Source organism: Neolamprologus multifasciatus, chromosome 12, assembly GCF_963576455.1.
Source record: "Neolamprologus multifasciatus chromosome 12, fNeoMul1.2, whole genome shotgun sequence".
NCBI lineage: Eukaryota > Metazoa > Chordata > Actinopteri > Cichliformes > Cichlidae > Neolamprologus > Neolamprologus multifasciatus.
In genome coordinates, this window is record NC_140450.1 from 20558316 (window position 1) to 20575176 (window position 16861).

A 16861-nucleotide genomic window follows, 5' to 3' on the forward strand; every position below is an offset into this window, starting at 1 on the left:
CCTGGGCAGTCAGTCCCACTTTCCCCCACACTGCTACTACGCCCCTGCATGTCACCGTGTGGCACCAAATAAGTGACTAATTGGTGCACGCATTATTGGATAAATGAAATCAGGCGAAGCCGCGGTAATGTAAGACCTCCTTTTCAGGATCGGGACACACCTACCGCTCTACTGTGGTGTCCTTGGAAAGTTTCCCTGTGCGCTGCTACAAATTATGCCGTTCACAGTCAAGAGATTAGACGTAATCTATAACTCTATCAATGACAGCAACACTTTTACTGACGGTGATGTTATTTATGGGGAAGTCAGGCTGGAAGCGGGGAAAGACTTCCAGATAGAGTACCTGTTCATTAAATTCAAAGGGAAAGCTGAGGTTTTGTGGACCGAGAGGTACGGACAAACCACGCATGTATACCACGCCAAAAACAAATACTTCAGCGTTAGACGTTACTTCATCCCAGACAAAAACAGCAAAAGTAAGTTTGCTTTTCATTCTGCGCTGCGTGCACGGAGGAGCCTGCTTAAGTTAGAAAAACCAAACAAACAAAAAACTAAAAAGAACCACTTAAAAACTAAATTATTTGTGTTCAGTTTATAGTTTTTAAGAATTTAGCAAACAAATAAATTTAGCTTATGGACTAAAGTCAACGCAGTGGAAGGAAATGTTAGCATCAGGCGTTGTTTATGTTTGCTAGTTGGGTGAGCGGAGGGGGGGACTACTTCCAGTTGCACAACAACTGCTCAACCGCAGATCTCTTATGCTGCTGCTCTGTGGTTTCAGCCTAATCTAAATCTGCTTGAACTACAGAATATTTTGAAAGTTATCTTCTGTGTAACATGCAGCAAAGTTTCTTCCTGTAGAAATGAATTTTCGTCAGTGATTATACCAGTCAGAACACACATACAACTAAAGCACCAGATCACTAGTTTTTACATGGATTCTGTACTAACAGTGAAAATATGATTAATCAAATCTAAGTAAAAGATAAGAGTTAAAATGATGATTCAGAGCATGATTTGTCTGCATTTTTCAGTGTAAACTTCTAAATTGAGAGTTTTAGTTTTAGACATTTTAATCCATCTTTTACTATATAACTCAAGAAATTAACAGACACTCATCTGTGGCTTGTTTAACACCTGCAGAGATTACAATCATGATTTTCAGGTTTTTGCCCAGCCTAAAATAACACAGTAAGGTTGACAGATTGTGTTGCTTTCTGCTTGATTTTTCTCTTCAGGGGATGACAGACAGACACTAGTGACCGACGACTTACAAACATGTGAGTATTTGACCGTCCTCTCTCAGCCTGTTGTGGTGCTTGCTTGTGTTTTTACTGAAATATATTTGTGTGCTGTCTGTGTTTGAGCTTTTATTTCATTCAGCTATAGCTTGAGTCACTTGTTGAATGCTGAGACTGCATGTCCGGTGTTGTGTTCACGCTGTCAGTCTGTCACTTTTACACCTTCTGTCGTGTCATCTTCTGCAAAGCTGGATTAAATAACTCTGGCAGATGTCAGGCTGTCTGTTCATTGAAACATGGGCAAACTCTTTGTGCTAAATAAACTCCAGTTAATATGAAAAATCAATGGCCATATCTTTATCTGGTATATAATTGTAATATTTTCAACACACTGAAACTTCCTGTCTTGTCATTGTGGCTGGTAAGTGCAATCCTGCTGCAGCATTACACTTAGAGTCGCAGTGTAGTGAGAGCCAGAGTGCTTTTTAATCACTGATGTCTAATTACAAGCATAAAAATCCCTAAACACATTAGCTAAGTGATGCAAACATACGTTTTTGTTCCTTGAGACATCCGTTGGGCTTGAGGAGTTTTTTGTTCTTTTTCAGCTCTTGTGTTTGTAATCCCTAAATATTTGACTTAAACAGGAAGTCAAATCAAACTCACCCCAGCATCCCTTTACAACGGCCTGCTTTGTAATTGTAGGAGTTGTAACTTAAACACATATCTGAACAATTTCTTCTTAAATTTGTATTTATCTTTTACATTTCTTTTTGCTATTTCTTTTTTTTTTTTTTAAGACAGCAGCGTTGTTGCCCCAGGAATCCATGTCTACCCATTCAGCTTTCAGTTCCCCTACCAGTAAGAAACATTTCTTTAAATGATTGCAGCGTTAGTAAGAACAAACAGACAACCTCGTGTTTTGTTACTGCTGTTGTTCCAGAAAAGTGAACACACTGAGGTTGTGTATACATTAAAACAACATTAATATACTGAAGTTTTAGATACGTATATGTATGAATGTGGGCAGATAACCACCAGTAATTTTATTATGAATTGATTAGTGACTTGGTGAATGTATCAAGTCTGAATTCTGAGCTTGAGGTGATTCAGATATTTGAACACTCACGGGTCCATAACTCCCTAAACATTCACGGCACAGCTGTAAATCCAAGGATTCGCCTGATTTCACCGCCAGCAGAAATGCCGCTTGCAATGCATAAAGGGAGTGTTTTAAAACATGCAAAACGTGTCAGCATAGCATTAGCTTGAGCCAGTTGTGTTTGCAAACTGGAAGAACATCAGAACATATTTTATTTATTACGTGCTGAAAAACCGTTAATCCCAAAGGGCTTCACTCGTAATTGTTCTGTTTATGGCTGCTGTATTGTTTATTTTGATATGAAACATTTTATTAAGTCATTTAGAAAATGTGAAAAGCTGTATTGTTTATTTTACAAGAAAGTGATCAACTCATCACAGTTCTGTGGGCTTTGGTGCTTGTTCAATAGGGATTTACCCTCCTCCTTCAAAGGTCATGATGGTAAAATTGCGTACTCGCTGGAAGCCGTGCTGAGCAGATCAATGAGGATGAACGTGAAACGTGAAACTATGGTCAACTTTGTGTCAATGACAAATGTGAACACTATGTCTTGGTTACAGGTATGTGTGTTGTCTCATTTGCAGTCATCCTAACAAAGTTGGCACAACCACAGAACAAACAAACATACAAAAAAAAAGGGTCAGTGGGCGGCAATAACCTACCCAGTGTTTAGACCTGCTTGGACATGTATTGCGCAACTTGTTTCAGTATTTGCATTCAGAGTGCTCACCTTGTGAAAACACTGGTTTTTAAAGACACCAAACATAGTCTTACTGGAAAGGGCCACTGGCTTAGCTTTGAGATCAATGTGGCTGAAGTCTACATATCTGTTTTTGGGAGAATTTAAGTGCATTTGTGCTAGAGCAGAGCGATATGACCAAAAATATTTATCACGATATACATTTTGAAAATTTGCAATAACGATAAAACTGACGATATAATTGACACTAGACAAAATACTTTACAACTCCACAAATTTATTAGTGCAAAAAAAACAAACAAACATCAATCTATTTTCACTTGAACAAGCAGCTGTTTGTTATGTGTTTTTAAAGTTGTATAAAAATTTAACAGTGCAAATACAAATTCCTTGCTGACAGTTTAACCAAAAGGCATTTCCAGTGGAAACTGGCTGACATGTCCTCAGCATAACCGTGTATAATATCCACAAAACCTAAAAAGAGGTTATACACACACACAATACAGTAATATTATGTTGAAGCACAGTATGTATCACTCCGCGAGGCTCCTGACTACGATAGCCGTAATGCTCCGACAATCCATCAAGCGGTGCGGGTTCGTAGCTTAGCAAAGTTGTACTAAAACATTTGACAGATTTTCGAGCGCCGTGTACCACATAAAATCGTTTCAAGGTCAGTAAACACAACCAGAATTCATACATAAAGCACACCAGATTATAAGGGGCACTGACGAATTTCAGAAAAATCAAAGGATTGATATTAAGTGTGCCGTATTTTCCAAAAAACACGGTAATAGCGACGGCCCGCTAGCATGTGCTACCAAAAATAGTGCTTTGTTGTGTATTCTGAGGGACGAAAGCTAAACCAGTTCCACACCACTAAAGTCGCAGCATTTTTACAAACCAATTCTAGTTCATCCGTTTCATTCAACGATCTGCTTTCGCCCTTCTTATTCTCCGTTGCCGCCGTGTGCGTATGAAAACAAAGGCACTGCGCATGCGTATTTTACCCATATTCTATCGCGATATTAAATTTTCTTATTGTTGCCCAACATTATACCGGTATTACCATGAACAGTATGATATGGCCCAGTCCTAATTTGTGCTACAGTCTTGTTTTTCTTTCAGACACCGCTGCATGAGTCTAAGGATAAGAGAATGAACATTTTTACCTCAGGAAGTGTATCCATGGATGTTAATCTTGAAAAAATGGGCTTCCAACAAGGTGAGAGGCGTGCAGGTGATACTGACATGTATTTGTCTAAAGCAAAGGTCAGGTTTGACTTTTCCGCTCTGCATTGCAGGAGAAGGATTAAAAGTTGTGGCCTTCATTAAGAACAGTTCATCTCGTGAGATCAAGCCCAAGTACTGTTTGTACAGAAAGCACAGTTTCTTTGCAAGAACGAAGAGAAGGGTCCATACTAAAGACCTCTTCAAAGAGGCGGGAGACGCCATCCCTCCATCTGCAGAAGAAACCGTCACAAGGGTCATCACCATTCCCCGTGACATGGAGCCCTCGATCCTCAACTGCAACATCATCAAAGCTGAGCACAGACTCAGGGTAAGCAGCTTGAAAAATGTTTGCTGGAAACACCAGTAAGTCTTAAAACTGTATTAATCCAAAATTATTGATCCACAAAAGGATTTCTTTAAGTAGTCTTCAGAAATAGTTTTTTTTTTTTTTTTTTTTTTTTTTTTTTAAAAGCTCTTCTTTGGGGGTCTTCTGCCTTTTCTTCTGTTCTCCATTAACATGATTCCACACTGCTTTTGTAATGTTGAGGTTCAGGCTCTGGGTAGGCCAATCCATACTAATGGCGTTGTTTGTGATCAAATGAAAAATGAAGCAATCCAATCAGGAAGCCAAGGAGGTACAGGACTTTTTCCTCTTTCTGTCTTTGTTTGCATCAATATAATCTTGCTTCCCTGTTTAGTTGTGCCTCTCTTCCTGTTTTATTTTGGTTATTATTTCTCTCTGTGTCCTCTGTGGGTTTTACTTCCTTTGTCTCATTATTTAGTTTCAGCTGTACTTCCACCTGTTACCTCTCCCCTCATCACATTCTCTCTGCCAGGCACCTATACTGTAACACTTAGCACTTAATTCAAAGCAAGGGTCAGATGCTATTCCCTTCTTATGGTCAGATGAAGGTTAAGGGATGTTTGTGGTTTTTTTGTTATTTGAACGAGTTGCTTAAAGTAGATTTTTGACCTTTTTAGTATTTAGACACAATTAAAAGCTTTCACCAGTATGTTAATTGAAAATCTTGATTTGATTAAAAAAAGGTGCCTGAAGTAGTTCTGTTGCCCTAAAAAATATTCCCTTAGAAATTCTGTACGTATACTGCATCATGTTGCTTTCACACAATACAATATGACTGGATTGTATTGCCTAATAGTCGAGGCTGTTCCCAGTCTGTAACTTGAACTGCTTTATTGTCACACTGGAGATCAGTCTGAAGATCAGCTAACAGCCCAGATCTATGCTGTGCCGACTTAAAATGGTCCAAGAAGGAAGGCTCTGTTCCTCGAAAGAAAATACATTTCATTTTACTTTGTTGAGAACTTGTTAACTTGTTTTTTTGAAATTCTGTAGTAGAAATGCACACATTAAACAAAGAGGAAAAAAGATACACTGTGGTTAGCACTGTTGCCACACAGCAAGAAGGTCCTGAGTTCAATTCCACCATCAGGCCAGGGTCTTTCTGTGTGGAGTTTGCATGTTCTCCCTGTGTTTGTGTGGGTTCTCTCCGGGTACTCTGGCTTCCTCCCACCGTCCAAAGACATGCAGTTTGTGGGGATAGGTTAATTGGATAATCCAAATTGCCACTAGGTGTGAATGTGAGTGTGAATGGTTGTCTGTCCCTGTGTGTGTTGGCCCTGTGACAGACTGGCGACCTGTCCAGGGTGTACCCCACCTCTCGCCCTATGACAGCGCCCCCCGCGACCCTGAAAAGGATAAGCAGAAGTGGATGGATGGAAAAAAGATACTTTGTAGATATAATTTAAATTGAAAACTGGTTCCTTGCTACGTTTTGGCTCATTCCTTGAGTTACCTAGCTTGCCTTTTCATGCATTAATTATTCATAGCTCAGTGTTAAGCATTTCAGCAAACAAAAAACAGTCATCCTTTATTCCTCTTAAAAGGATTCAACTAAAAATGAGTGGGTTGAAAAAAACAAAAACAAAAAAAAAACCAAACAGCCGGCATCAAAAGGAAACTGAAAGACTTTAAGAAAAAAAGTATTTCTCAAGACCACTTTAGAAATTACAAGAAAGGAAGGTGGTTCAAGACTTTTGCACATTACTGCATGTAAACTCCAAACCAAAAGTTCATTTGAGGGGCTTTACTGCTAAAAACCTAGCAAAGAATATAGAAAATATCTGTAATGTAACTGATCACATCAATGTTGATGTGATCAGAAAAGATGAGCAGGAAGGTATGAATGTTGTGAACATGAGCGCAGCAGAGCGATATTTAAAGCTCTCTGTCGGTTCTTTATTTTACGCAATGAAAGACTTTTGTGTAAAGCTTTTGAAAGCGTTTGAACACAGTCGTCACGCTTTGTTCATTTGTTTGAGAAAAGTGTTTGTTTTGCACACATGTGAACACAGTATTGTATAGAGCATAGTGGAAAACTGTCGGGCACATAGGTTGTCTTTATAGAGCAAAGCTCCAGTGTCTGCCATGGTTTATTGACTCATTTTACTGAAAAGCAATAATGTAAACAAAAGACATATGTGACATAAGACCCTACTAGTAGTAACTGAGGACAGCAGTTATATTTGTGTTAATGGGTAACATCTGCAGCTCAAAACCAACATAACCTGTGTGAAAGGGTTGAGCTACAAAATGCTAAAACTTTTAATTAATACTAAAATAAGCATAAGCTGAGATGCATGAAGCCATAACCAAAGAAAAGGCTGATAGATTTTACCTGTTGAACATGTTCTAAAAACAGAGGATTGGTTCAATTCTGCAAATACTGAGTAACTTTAAACAATCTAACGTGTTTTACAGGTGTCCCTTGCTGTAAAATATGCTTCAGATCCAGAGATCAAGTTTCCTGTAGTCATCCTGCCAGCCTTCCAGGCCTATCCTGCAGCGCCACCAGACTATTCCGCTGCGGCTGCTGCTAGCCCTTTTGGATTCAACCCAAACCTGAACCCAAACCCTCCAGTAGGGGGTTTTGAGCCACAACAACCAATAGCAGCTCCCCAACCGTCAGATCCCCCTCCTCCTTATGGAGCATATGCAATGTACCCTCAATTTCCAGATTTTTGAGAATAAATCCTAGCAACAGGTCTGACCAGATGCTTTGCCAGGAAATGGTGTGAAAACACTGAGAAGCATACTGTGGTCATTAAGAGCCACTCTAGTGTTCACCAAGCACTTCTGTGGCTATAGACTATACCATATCCCTATAGTGTGTGTTTAACTGCCTCATATAGGAGTATCCACTCCCGATTGTTTCCCTTTTTTTTTTTTTTTTTTTTTTTTTTTTTTTTTTTTTTTTTTTTTTTTTAATTTAACACTTGATATCTTAAGTGCCTGCGTGTTACAGAAAGACGACTAGAATAAAATGGACAAAATGTAAAACATTGCATTTATCACAGGAACAAGTAATGTTGTTTGACTGGTTTGTTTTACACCTAAAAACTTTTCTGAAAAGTAAAGAGAAGAATATTTTCCATTCACTGGTTAACAACATTACAACATCAAGCTGGATTAAATCTTTGAAATGAAGTTTTGTATGATAATAAACGTTTTTTTAAGGCAATAAACCTCTTTGGTTTTTGGATTTATTTATTTATTTTTGGTTTGTTTTTTGCGATGTAACACAAAACATGAAGCTGACATAACTAGACATCTTTTACTTTGAGTTAATTACTTTCAGTTTATGGGGCCATCAAAAATATTGACTGCAACATTTTTCTTCCTGGTATTTTTTTTTTTTTAGGTTTTGCCAGTGTTTCCAGATTAATTTTGACTATTTAGACAGTTGACAATTTCTGGTAAGAGGGGTCATTAACACTAACTTACCTAGCACGTGTTTCCCCAGGAAAAGTTGATACCTTTCCTTTTGTATTATTTCTTAACCTACTGTGAATATTATAGCGATGTTAGTGACAATAACAAAGAAGAATTTTTTTTAATGTTCTTTGTGGAACTTCCCCTAAATTTATACTGTCAAAATATGTGAAAAGATGTCTCCTAAGCCTTGGTAACCCCCCCAAAAGGCCCTTTTGTCATCTCTCTGAAAAACAGGGTCTATTGTTAAGGTTACTTCTCATCACTTCTGCTTAGGATTTCAAAGGGTTAAACATGGCATGTAATGGGCGTCAAGTGGAAGATTTACTGTAGGTGTGGTAAAATATATCATGTGATGCAGCCAGCATGTGGCAGTCACACCTACAATAAAAAAAAATCAAGGAAACAAGGTGGTATTTTTTTTTTGCTGCCCCAATATGTGGTTGTGAAGAGAGCATGCTGGTTATCCAGAGAGTGTGTGCTTTGACTGTCTCGAATCAGTCATAATGTAATCTCATGTTAAACCCCGTCGAGTTTCCATAGCTGAAAATCTTTTAGTGGCACTGCTTTGGGCGGGTGTATGATACAAGAAAAACTGGTCTCACAACATTTGCATACTTGAAAGCAGACATAACTGGCAGAGAGTGGCTGCGCTGGGCACAACTGGCCTGAGTTTTCTCTTGGTTTTTGCAACAGATTTTTGTTTTCCCCCACTTTTTGTCATCCATTGAAAATGGCCATTAAAAAATTCTCAATCGAATACGATGCCATCAACAGCAAAAACACCTTCACGAATGGAGATGTCATTAATGGAAGAATTATTGTGGAGGTGTCTGGTGAAACCAAAATCCAATCGCTGATTTTTAGTGGACAAGGAAGAGCGAAGGTATGCTGGAGTGAGCATTACGGACAAGATCAAACCCACGTTTACTGGGCTACTGAGAAATATTATGACATCAAACAACATATCTTGAGAGAATCAAGACACGATGGTGATGTATTGAATTAACACAGTTGCTGACATGTGATACGTTGTTCCTTGTTTAACAGACTGTTCAAAACAACACCTACTTCTTTTCCAGGCACTGATGTCATTGGAAAAGGAAGACATGTGTATCCTTTTTCATTCAGGATTCCTGATGGGTACCTCTTCTTTTCTTAATCAGAGGTTTAGATTTCCACTATGCTTCTTTGTGGGTCATTTGAATGTTTTTGTATTGTATTTTACAGAATACTGCCATCAACCTATAAAGGAGCCCATGGCAAAATTGTTCATAAGGTGAAAGCAGAGCTGAAACAATCAATGAAGATTACAAAAAAAACCAAGGTCCACTTCACTTTTGTGTCCAAGGCACACATGGGTATTCCTGGACTTCTGGTAAGAAATCATTAATCCTAAAAAAGCAACAATTAAATTTCATAATTGATAGTGTTCAGGCAGAAGATATCATTACCTTTAAGCACATTTATAATGTGGGCGTCTGCTTTTTAGGAACCTCAGTATACTTGTAAGGATAAATCTGTTTTGGGCTCTGGAAAGGTTTCAGTAGATGTCCATACCACTCAGATGGGATACATGCAAGGTAATTATCTTTACTTGGCTTACTGCCTTTCAGTATTTCTGCCCTCTCCCTTATTTTTATTTTTTATTTTTTGGAAAGTGACTATAAGTTTAAGTCAAGAGCTTTTTACTCCTTAGATTCCTTCCCTAAGGAAGCATCATTTAAAAATACTGCTTTATTTCATCCCAGCTACTTAAAGTGCTTGTAAACAGCAAACCAGTGTGCATGATTCAGTGAGAGGTGTTTCTGTGGAACTGATCCTTTGATTATTGAAAGGAACTTAAAGCTGATTGAGTACTAAGCTAAAAGTTGTTGTTGTAGTTTTTTTTTTTGTTTTTTTTTTAGCTTGTTCTGTTTTGTTTTTATGAGTACGAACCGAGCTGTATGTAATTATATGATGCTGACGTGCTGTTTTTGGCAACATCTTGGGGGGGTACATTTGGCAAGCTAAATTATCAACCACTGTACACTAGACTTACAAGGAAGGTAAAGACAAAAAGTTGAAAAGTCTAATAATCATTTAAGATAGAAAAAAGGTTGCATTTGATGCCTTTTGTGCCAGGAACATTAAGTCATGTAAGAATAAAGCTCTCCAGACTCTTTTGCGCCTTATTTTGTGTCATATGTGTGAGCGCCAGACGTCTGCTTTATATTTTTATTTACGATTGAGTTCATGTTTGTTTTATAATTCATAGATTCATTACATAAGTCATCTTTTCAGGATTAATAAACGTGAGTATATGTGTTTACATAAAGTAATTTTAAGTCACTGTTTTGGGATTGGAACCTAAAAGGGGGTACCTCTCACTTTAAGTATGCAAGTGCAATAGTAGCATAAAACCCTGTGTGAGAGGGAAGGGGAGGAGCATGGACAGAGAGGTTAGGAGTCTCACGGTTTTCTGACCGTGTGCACAGGTAGTTCTGGATAACTGCTATTTTTTTGAATTTTCATGCTTATTTAGGAAGGAGTTCATTGTTACATCTTCAGTTTGTAATAAATAAACAGTCTTCAAATAATAATGCAACTGGAAGCATTTCTTTTGGAAACCAGGAACACGCGTCAGCCATAGACTCCCCTTTTTTGAACTTGGTTTATTGGAAATTACCCTACAATATGCATTTGGAGGAAAATGGCATAATGGCTGTGTTACACTGAGATGGATTTTGTTTTATGTAGTTTCATGTTGTTGCTTTTTTGGGAGGATGACTCTTGATGGTATATGCCCAGATAAGTTGGCCTCTGGATCACCCAACTTTAGCCAACTGCATAAAAGCATCCTGAACTCCTGAGAGATATAATGTAGATGTCAGGAAATGTCTTTCTGTGCTTGGCAATGATTTATACAGGATAACTTTCTGTTCTTTACAGGCGAAGCTCTCGTGGTCACAGTTGAAATCAACAACAACTCGAGTCGCACAGTGAAGCCCAAATTCATACTGTATCAGAAACACAGTTTCTTCGCCCAGGGCCACAGGACAGTTTACACACACGACATCCTTAAGGATAAGGCCGAGGCTGTTGAAGCATCTTCTGGCAGAAAAACCGTGACCAAGGTGATCACCATCCCTAGAGACCTACCCCCCTCCATCTTGAACAGCCACATCATCAACCTGGAGTACATGCTGAAGGTAAACAACTTGTAGAGCTGTCCTTTTGTTTGTGTACTTGAGTACTGTTTAAGTAATATAACTAATGGTAGGAAGCTTGTCTTTGTTTCTGTATATGCCATTTAAAAGGTTTTATTTGGGCTGTTAGTTGGTTAGTGGCGCCTCTTTTCTGTCACAGGTGACTGTAACAAATCATTTTTATGGAAAACTGTTAAATTGCTTTTCTCTTTCCTCATTTTAACATTCACAAAAGGAAATAAAATAAAAGATGTAAGTACTCAGAGGAACTAATGGAAAAAAACAAAGAATGAGAAGCTTGGATTAAAGCATGAGAGCCCTCTAGTGACAAAACAGGGCAACAACAAAGCCCTGCTGAAATAAATAATTCCTAAACAAAAAAGTCTTAAACAATTCTGTTTGTGTGTTATTTTGTTTGCACAGGTCCAACTGAATATCAAATGTTCTATTGATCCAAAGCTCAAACTTCCTATAGTTATCATGCCTGCTGTTGTGAAACAACCACATCCTTCTGCTGGCATTGGATTTGACACTTTTAGGAACCCAGAAAAACTATCCTGGGGAACTACACCCCAGCAAACACCACCCCAACTTGCAGATCTTCCACCTCCCTACGGAGCACATGCGATGTACCCCACTACCACTCTTGATGATTATAAGACTGCACTTTGAAAATCTTCCTTGAGAGAGAACATTTAAGCCTTAAACACAGACTTGACACAAATGATTGAATACATTCAAAAAAGCAGACTGGTGTGCTGTTACAGCTACCAACCACCTATTGTTTGTTCCTTCATACCCCAAACGGTGAAGATGACATCAATTGAGGCAATAAATCAGAAAATGCTGGTTTTCATATTAGCAGTTGTTATCTTCTAACTCCTAACAGATTTTAATTTACTTTCCTATTTAAACTGTAAGATTGTATACATTTAATATCTGTGTAAATAATATATTTACAAGTGTTTGTCAGATTTGTATTGTTGATTGTCATTTATGCTTAGAAATATCTACTCATATTCTTAGAGTTTTATAATCAATGTCATGTTGGTAGAGGTTTGATCCTTAGTAGTCTGTGGAGACTCTGTGTGCCTCCCAGAGCACTCTGTAGCACAAAGAACTTTGCCTACTTGTGTCTTGCTTTTGCTGTGTAGTAAATTGTCTTGAACGTTCCAGTGAACAGGTTTAAGCTGTGTTACTATATTTTTCTAATAAAACATCATATTTGAAATGCAAAACTAACATCTTGTGTTTGTGGCTGGTGATTCCAGTTTAATGTGAACCCTTATATTCTACTCATCATATGACACAGCGTCCTAATGTAATTCTTCTTCTAAAACTTTAGAGTCCATTTGGGCAATTTGGACACGACAACCATTAACTGACGTATAAAAGTATGTGCTCCAAGGTTCACGTTGGGGCCTATGGGGTCAGGAGTAAATTTGATTTAGTCACCGTCTTTGGCAAATAAATTCAATTTAACACCACTGATAACAAATTAAAACACTTCATATTGTGTGGAAAACTACAGTAAGATATGTGCAGGGATGTCATATGTGCTCACTGCAGTTAAAGTAGTGTTAGTAGATATATTAATCCTTTTATGCATGAATTATGACAATCTCAATCTGGATTTTTTTCTTAACTATTTTTATTCATCTTTAGGCATAAAAGACTTTTGAACTTCCAATGGGTTAGAGAAATTTAAATTTAAATAATTTTTTTGTGCACTTACACTGGCTGAAAAGTGGATGGCAGGGTATGGAGTGTGTCACTCCATACCTGACACAAATACAAGAAAGCAGACTTGTATTTGAATAGCTGTCCACTGTAGGGCCCACTGCGTGAAAGGGTTGAGACACAAATTGTAATAATACTTTTTAAAAGGCCTAATCACAAAAATCAGGTAACTCAGGTACACCTGCTCAACTGCTCATTAACACAAATATCTAATCAGCAAATCACATGGCTGGAAATCAGTGCTTTTATAGTAGGCATGCAGAGATGGTCATGATGACCCTCCAAAGGATAAAAAAAAAAAAGAAAGAAAGTTTTTACCTCAGGAAGGGTAGCCATGGATGTTAATCTTGAGAAAGTGGGCTTCCGACAACGTAAAAGGCGTGCAGGTGATACTGACATGCATTTGTCTAAAGCAAAGGTCAGGTTTGGCTTTTCTGCTCTGTATTGCAGAAGAAGGATTAAAAGTTGTGGCCTTCATTAAGAACAGTTCATCTCGTGATATCAAGCCCAAGTACTGTTTGTACAGAAAGCACAGTTTCTTTGCAAGAACAAAGAGAAGGGTCCATACTAAAGACCTCTTCAAAGAGGCGGGAGACGCCATCCCTCCATCTCCAGAAGAAACTATCACAAGGGTCATCACCATTCCCCGTGATACTGAGCCCTCAATCTTCAACTGCAACATCAAAGCTGAGCACAGACTCAGCTTGAAAAATGTTCGCTAGAAACTGCAGTGAGTCTTAAAACTGTATTAGTTGGGTATTCCACCTTACTGTCCAAAATTATTGACTAGGGCTGGGTATTGTCACTGATTTCACAAGGTCACGATTCGATTCAATCCACAATTCGATCGATTCAGTATGACTCGGGGAAATTTTGCCTCAGACAGTCAGAAATATTATAATTCTGATCATTTATCAGTACATATCCATATTTTTATATCTACAAAAAGAAAGCTGACACTTGTGAAACTTTATCACAGGTGTAAGCATCACAGCAGATGCCTTCGTGTCGAAGTAACAGAGCATAAAAAAGTAAAACATGGAGATTTTCCTGGCCTGGCTTTTTATAGTAGATAACCTTAAAAAATATTCTGCCGTAAAAAAAAAAAAAAAAAAAAAAAACAGAAGAAAACCATGAATCAAAATATAAACATTACCTGATTCAATTCAATTCAATTCAATTTTATTTATATAGCGCCAAATCACAACAAATGTCGCCTCAAGGCGCTTCATAGATACAGAGAAAAGCCCAACAATCATATGACCCCCTATGAGCAAGCACTTTGGCGACAGTGGAAAGGAAAAACTCCCTTTTAACAGGAAGAAACCTCCGGCAGAACCAGGCTCAGGGAGGGGCGGCCATCTGCTGCGACCGGTTGGGGTGAGAGAAGGAAGACAGGATAAAGACATGCTGTGGAAGAGAGACAGAGATTAATAACAGATACGATTCAATACAGAGAGGTCAGTTAATACATAGTGAGTGAGAAAGGTGACTGGAAAGGAAAAACTCAATGCATCATGGGAATCCCCCGGCAGCCTACATCTATTGCAGCATAACTAAGGGAGGATTCAGGGTCACCTGGTCCAGCCCTAACTATATGCTTTAGCAAAAAGGAAGGTTTTAAGCCTAATCTTAAAAGTAGAGATAGTGTCTGTCTCCTGAATCCAAACTGGAAGCTGGTTCCACAGAAGAGGGGCCTGAAAACTGAAGGCTCTCCCTCCCATTCTACTTTTAAATACTCTAGGAACAACAAGTAGGCCTGCAGAGCGAGAGCGAAGTGCTCTAATAGGGTGATATGGTACTACAAGGTCATTAAGATAAGATGGGGCCTGATTATTTAAGACCTTGTATGTGAGGAGCAGGATTTTGAATTCAATTCTGGATTTAACAGGAAGCCAATGAAGGGAAGCCAAAACAGGAGAAATATGCTCTCTCTTTCTAGTCCCTGTCAGTACTCTTGCTGCAGCATTTTGGATTAACTGAAGGCTTTTCAGTGAGTTTTTTGGACATCCTGATAATAATGAATTGCAGTAGTCTAGCCTGGAAGTAATAAATGCATGAACTAGTTTTTCAGCGTCACTCTGAGACAGGATATTTCTAATTTTAGAGATGATGCTGCTGCTGAATTAAAGCAGAGCAAAGTTAAAGAGGTTTAATTAGAGACACAGCTAAACATTTTGCAATTTCACATAATTTTAATAAGTTTACATGTCTTCAGTATTGAACAGCAGAAATGAGGCTTCCTTGTTGAAGTGAGGTTAATAAAAAAAAACCCAAAAAAAACACAGCGGCCGAGAGCGCTGTACATAAGAGTAGACTTGTGCGTAATAAGCAAACGAATAATGCAGAAAACAAGCCTTTTTATCGTCCATCCATCCATCCATCAATTTATTTTCTTCCGCTTATCCAGGGCCGGGTCGCGGGGGCAGCAGCCCAAGTAGAGAAGCCCAGACCTCCCTCTCCCCAGCCACCTCCTCCAGTTTATCCGGGGAAACACCAAAGTGTTCCCATTCCAGCCAAGAGATATAATCTCTCCAGCGTGTCCTGGGTCTGCCCCGGGGCCTCCTCCCGGTGGGACATGCCCGGAAAACCTCGCCCAGGGGGCATCCTTGTTAGATGCCTGAACCACCTCAACTGGCTCCTTTCGATGTGGAGGAGCAGCGGCTCTACTCTGAGCCCCTTCCGAATGGCCGAACTTCTCACCCTACCTCTAAGGGAGAGGCCAGCCACCCTTTGGAGGAAACCCATTTCTGCCGCTTGTATTCGCGATCTCGTTCTTTCGGTCACTACCCACAGCTCGTGACCATAGGTGAGGGGCCGACCAGTAAATTGAGAGCTTTGCTTTTACACTCAGCTCTCTCTTCACCACAACAGACCGGTACAGCGTCCGCATTACTGCAGCTGCAGCCCCAATCCGTCTGTCGATCTCCCACTCCCTTCTCCCATCACTCGTGAACAAGATCCCGAGATACTTAAATGCCACTTGGGGCAGGGTCTTGACCCTGACCCGGAGTGGGCACTCCACCCTTTTCCGGCTGAGGACCATGGTCTCAGATTTGGAGGTGCTGATTCTCATTCCCACTGCGTCACACTCGGCTGCAAACCATTCCAGGGCGAGCTGAAGGCCATCACCTGACGAAGACAACAGGACCAGGCCAACTTTGTGCAGTGCATGACTAATAGTTGTCCTATGGACGGAATCCCCCACCTGAGCTGTAGATCTCTGCAGCTCGTCCAGAGTCACCATGGGCCTCTTGGCTGCATTTCTGATCAGCGCTTTCCTTGTTCGGCCTGTGAGTTTAGGTGGACGGCCTTGTCTTAGTAGGTTTACAGTTGTGCCATACTCCTTCCATTTTTGAATGATCGCTTGAACCGTGCTCCGTGGGATGTTCAAGGCTTGGGAAATCTTTTTGTAGCCTAAGCCTGCTTTAAATTTCTCAATAACTTTATCCCTGACCTGTCTGGTGTGTTCTTTGGACTTCATGGTGTTGTTGCTCCCAATATTCTCTTAGACAACCTCTGAGGCCATCACAGAGCAGCTGTATTTGTACTGACATTAGATTACACACAGGTGCACTCTATTTAGTCATTAGCACTCATACAGGCAATGTCTATGGGCAACTGACTGCACTCAGAGCAAAGGGGGCTGAATAATTACGCACACCCCACTTTGCAGTTATTTATTTGTAAAAAATGTTTGGAATCATGTATGATTTTCGTTCCACTTCTCACGTGTACACCACTTTTCATGTGGAATTCCAATAAAATTGATTCATGTTTGTGGCTGTAATGTGACAAAATGTGGGAAAGTTCAAGGGGCCGAATACTTTTGCAAGCCACTGTATCCCCAGTCTCCCTCAGAAT

At 39.4% G+C, this 16861-nt stretch overlaps 2 protein-coding genes and 1 long non-coding RNA gene across 4 annotated transcripts; 2 read left to right on the forward strand and 1 right to left on the reverse strand.

The window, feature by feature from the left end:
• The first annotated feature begins 1 nt into the window (after position 1).
• On the forward strand, positions 2–7722 carry LOC146506920 (arrestin domain-containing protein 3-like). 2 transcript variants are annotated; one of them, XM_085180772.1, is made up of 7 exons: positions 2–476; positions 1239–1280; positions 2042–2102; positions 2753–2903; positions 4172–4268; positions 4348–4604; positions 4824–7014. In XM_085180772.1, the coding sequence occupies exons 1-7, from the start codon at positions 215–217 to the stop codon at positions 5139–5141; spliced, it is 1188 nt and encodes a 395-aa protein (XP_085036898.1). In that variant the 5' UTR covers positions 2–214; the 3' UTR covers positions 5142–7014. The 2 variants fall into 2 exon arrangements, with proteins under 2 accessions (XP_085036898.1, XP_085036899.1); XM_085180773.1 differs by lacking the exon at positions 4824–7014 and adding an exon at positions 7059–7722 and having other exon boundaries at positions 40–476.
• Positions 7506–15104, reverse strand: LOC146506921 (uncharacterized). Its single transcript, XR_014877269.1, has 2 exons — positions 14149–15104; positions 7506–7572 (listed from the first exon to the last, which is right to left on the reverse strand). It is a non-coding gene; the product is annotated as an uncharacterized LOC146506921 (long non-coding RNA).
• Positions 8577–12502, forward strand: LOC146506922 (arrestin domain-containing protein 3-like). The gene is made up of 6 exons (XM_085180775.1): positions 8577–9061; positions 9152–9212; positions 9300–9447; positions 9562–9652; positions 11001–11260; positions 11681–12502. Exons 1-6 carry the CDS (start codon positions 8803–8805, stop codon positions 11927–11929), a joined length of 1068 nt encoding a protein of 355 aa, XP_085036901.1. The 5' UTR covers positions 8577–8802; the 3' UTR covers positions 11930–12502.
• Positions 15105–16861: the final 1757 nt, after the last annotated feature.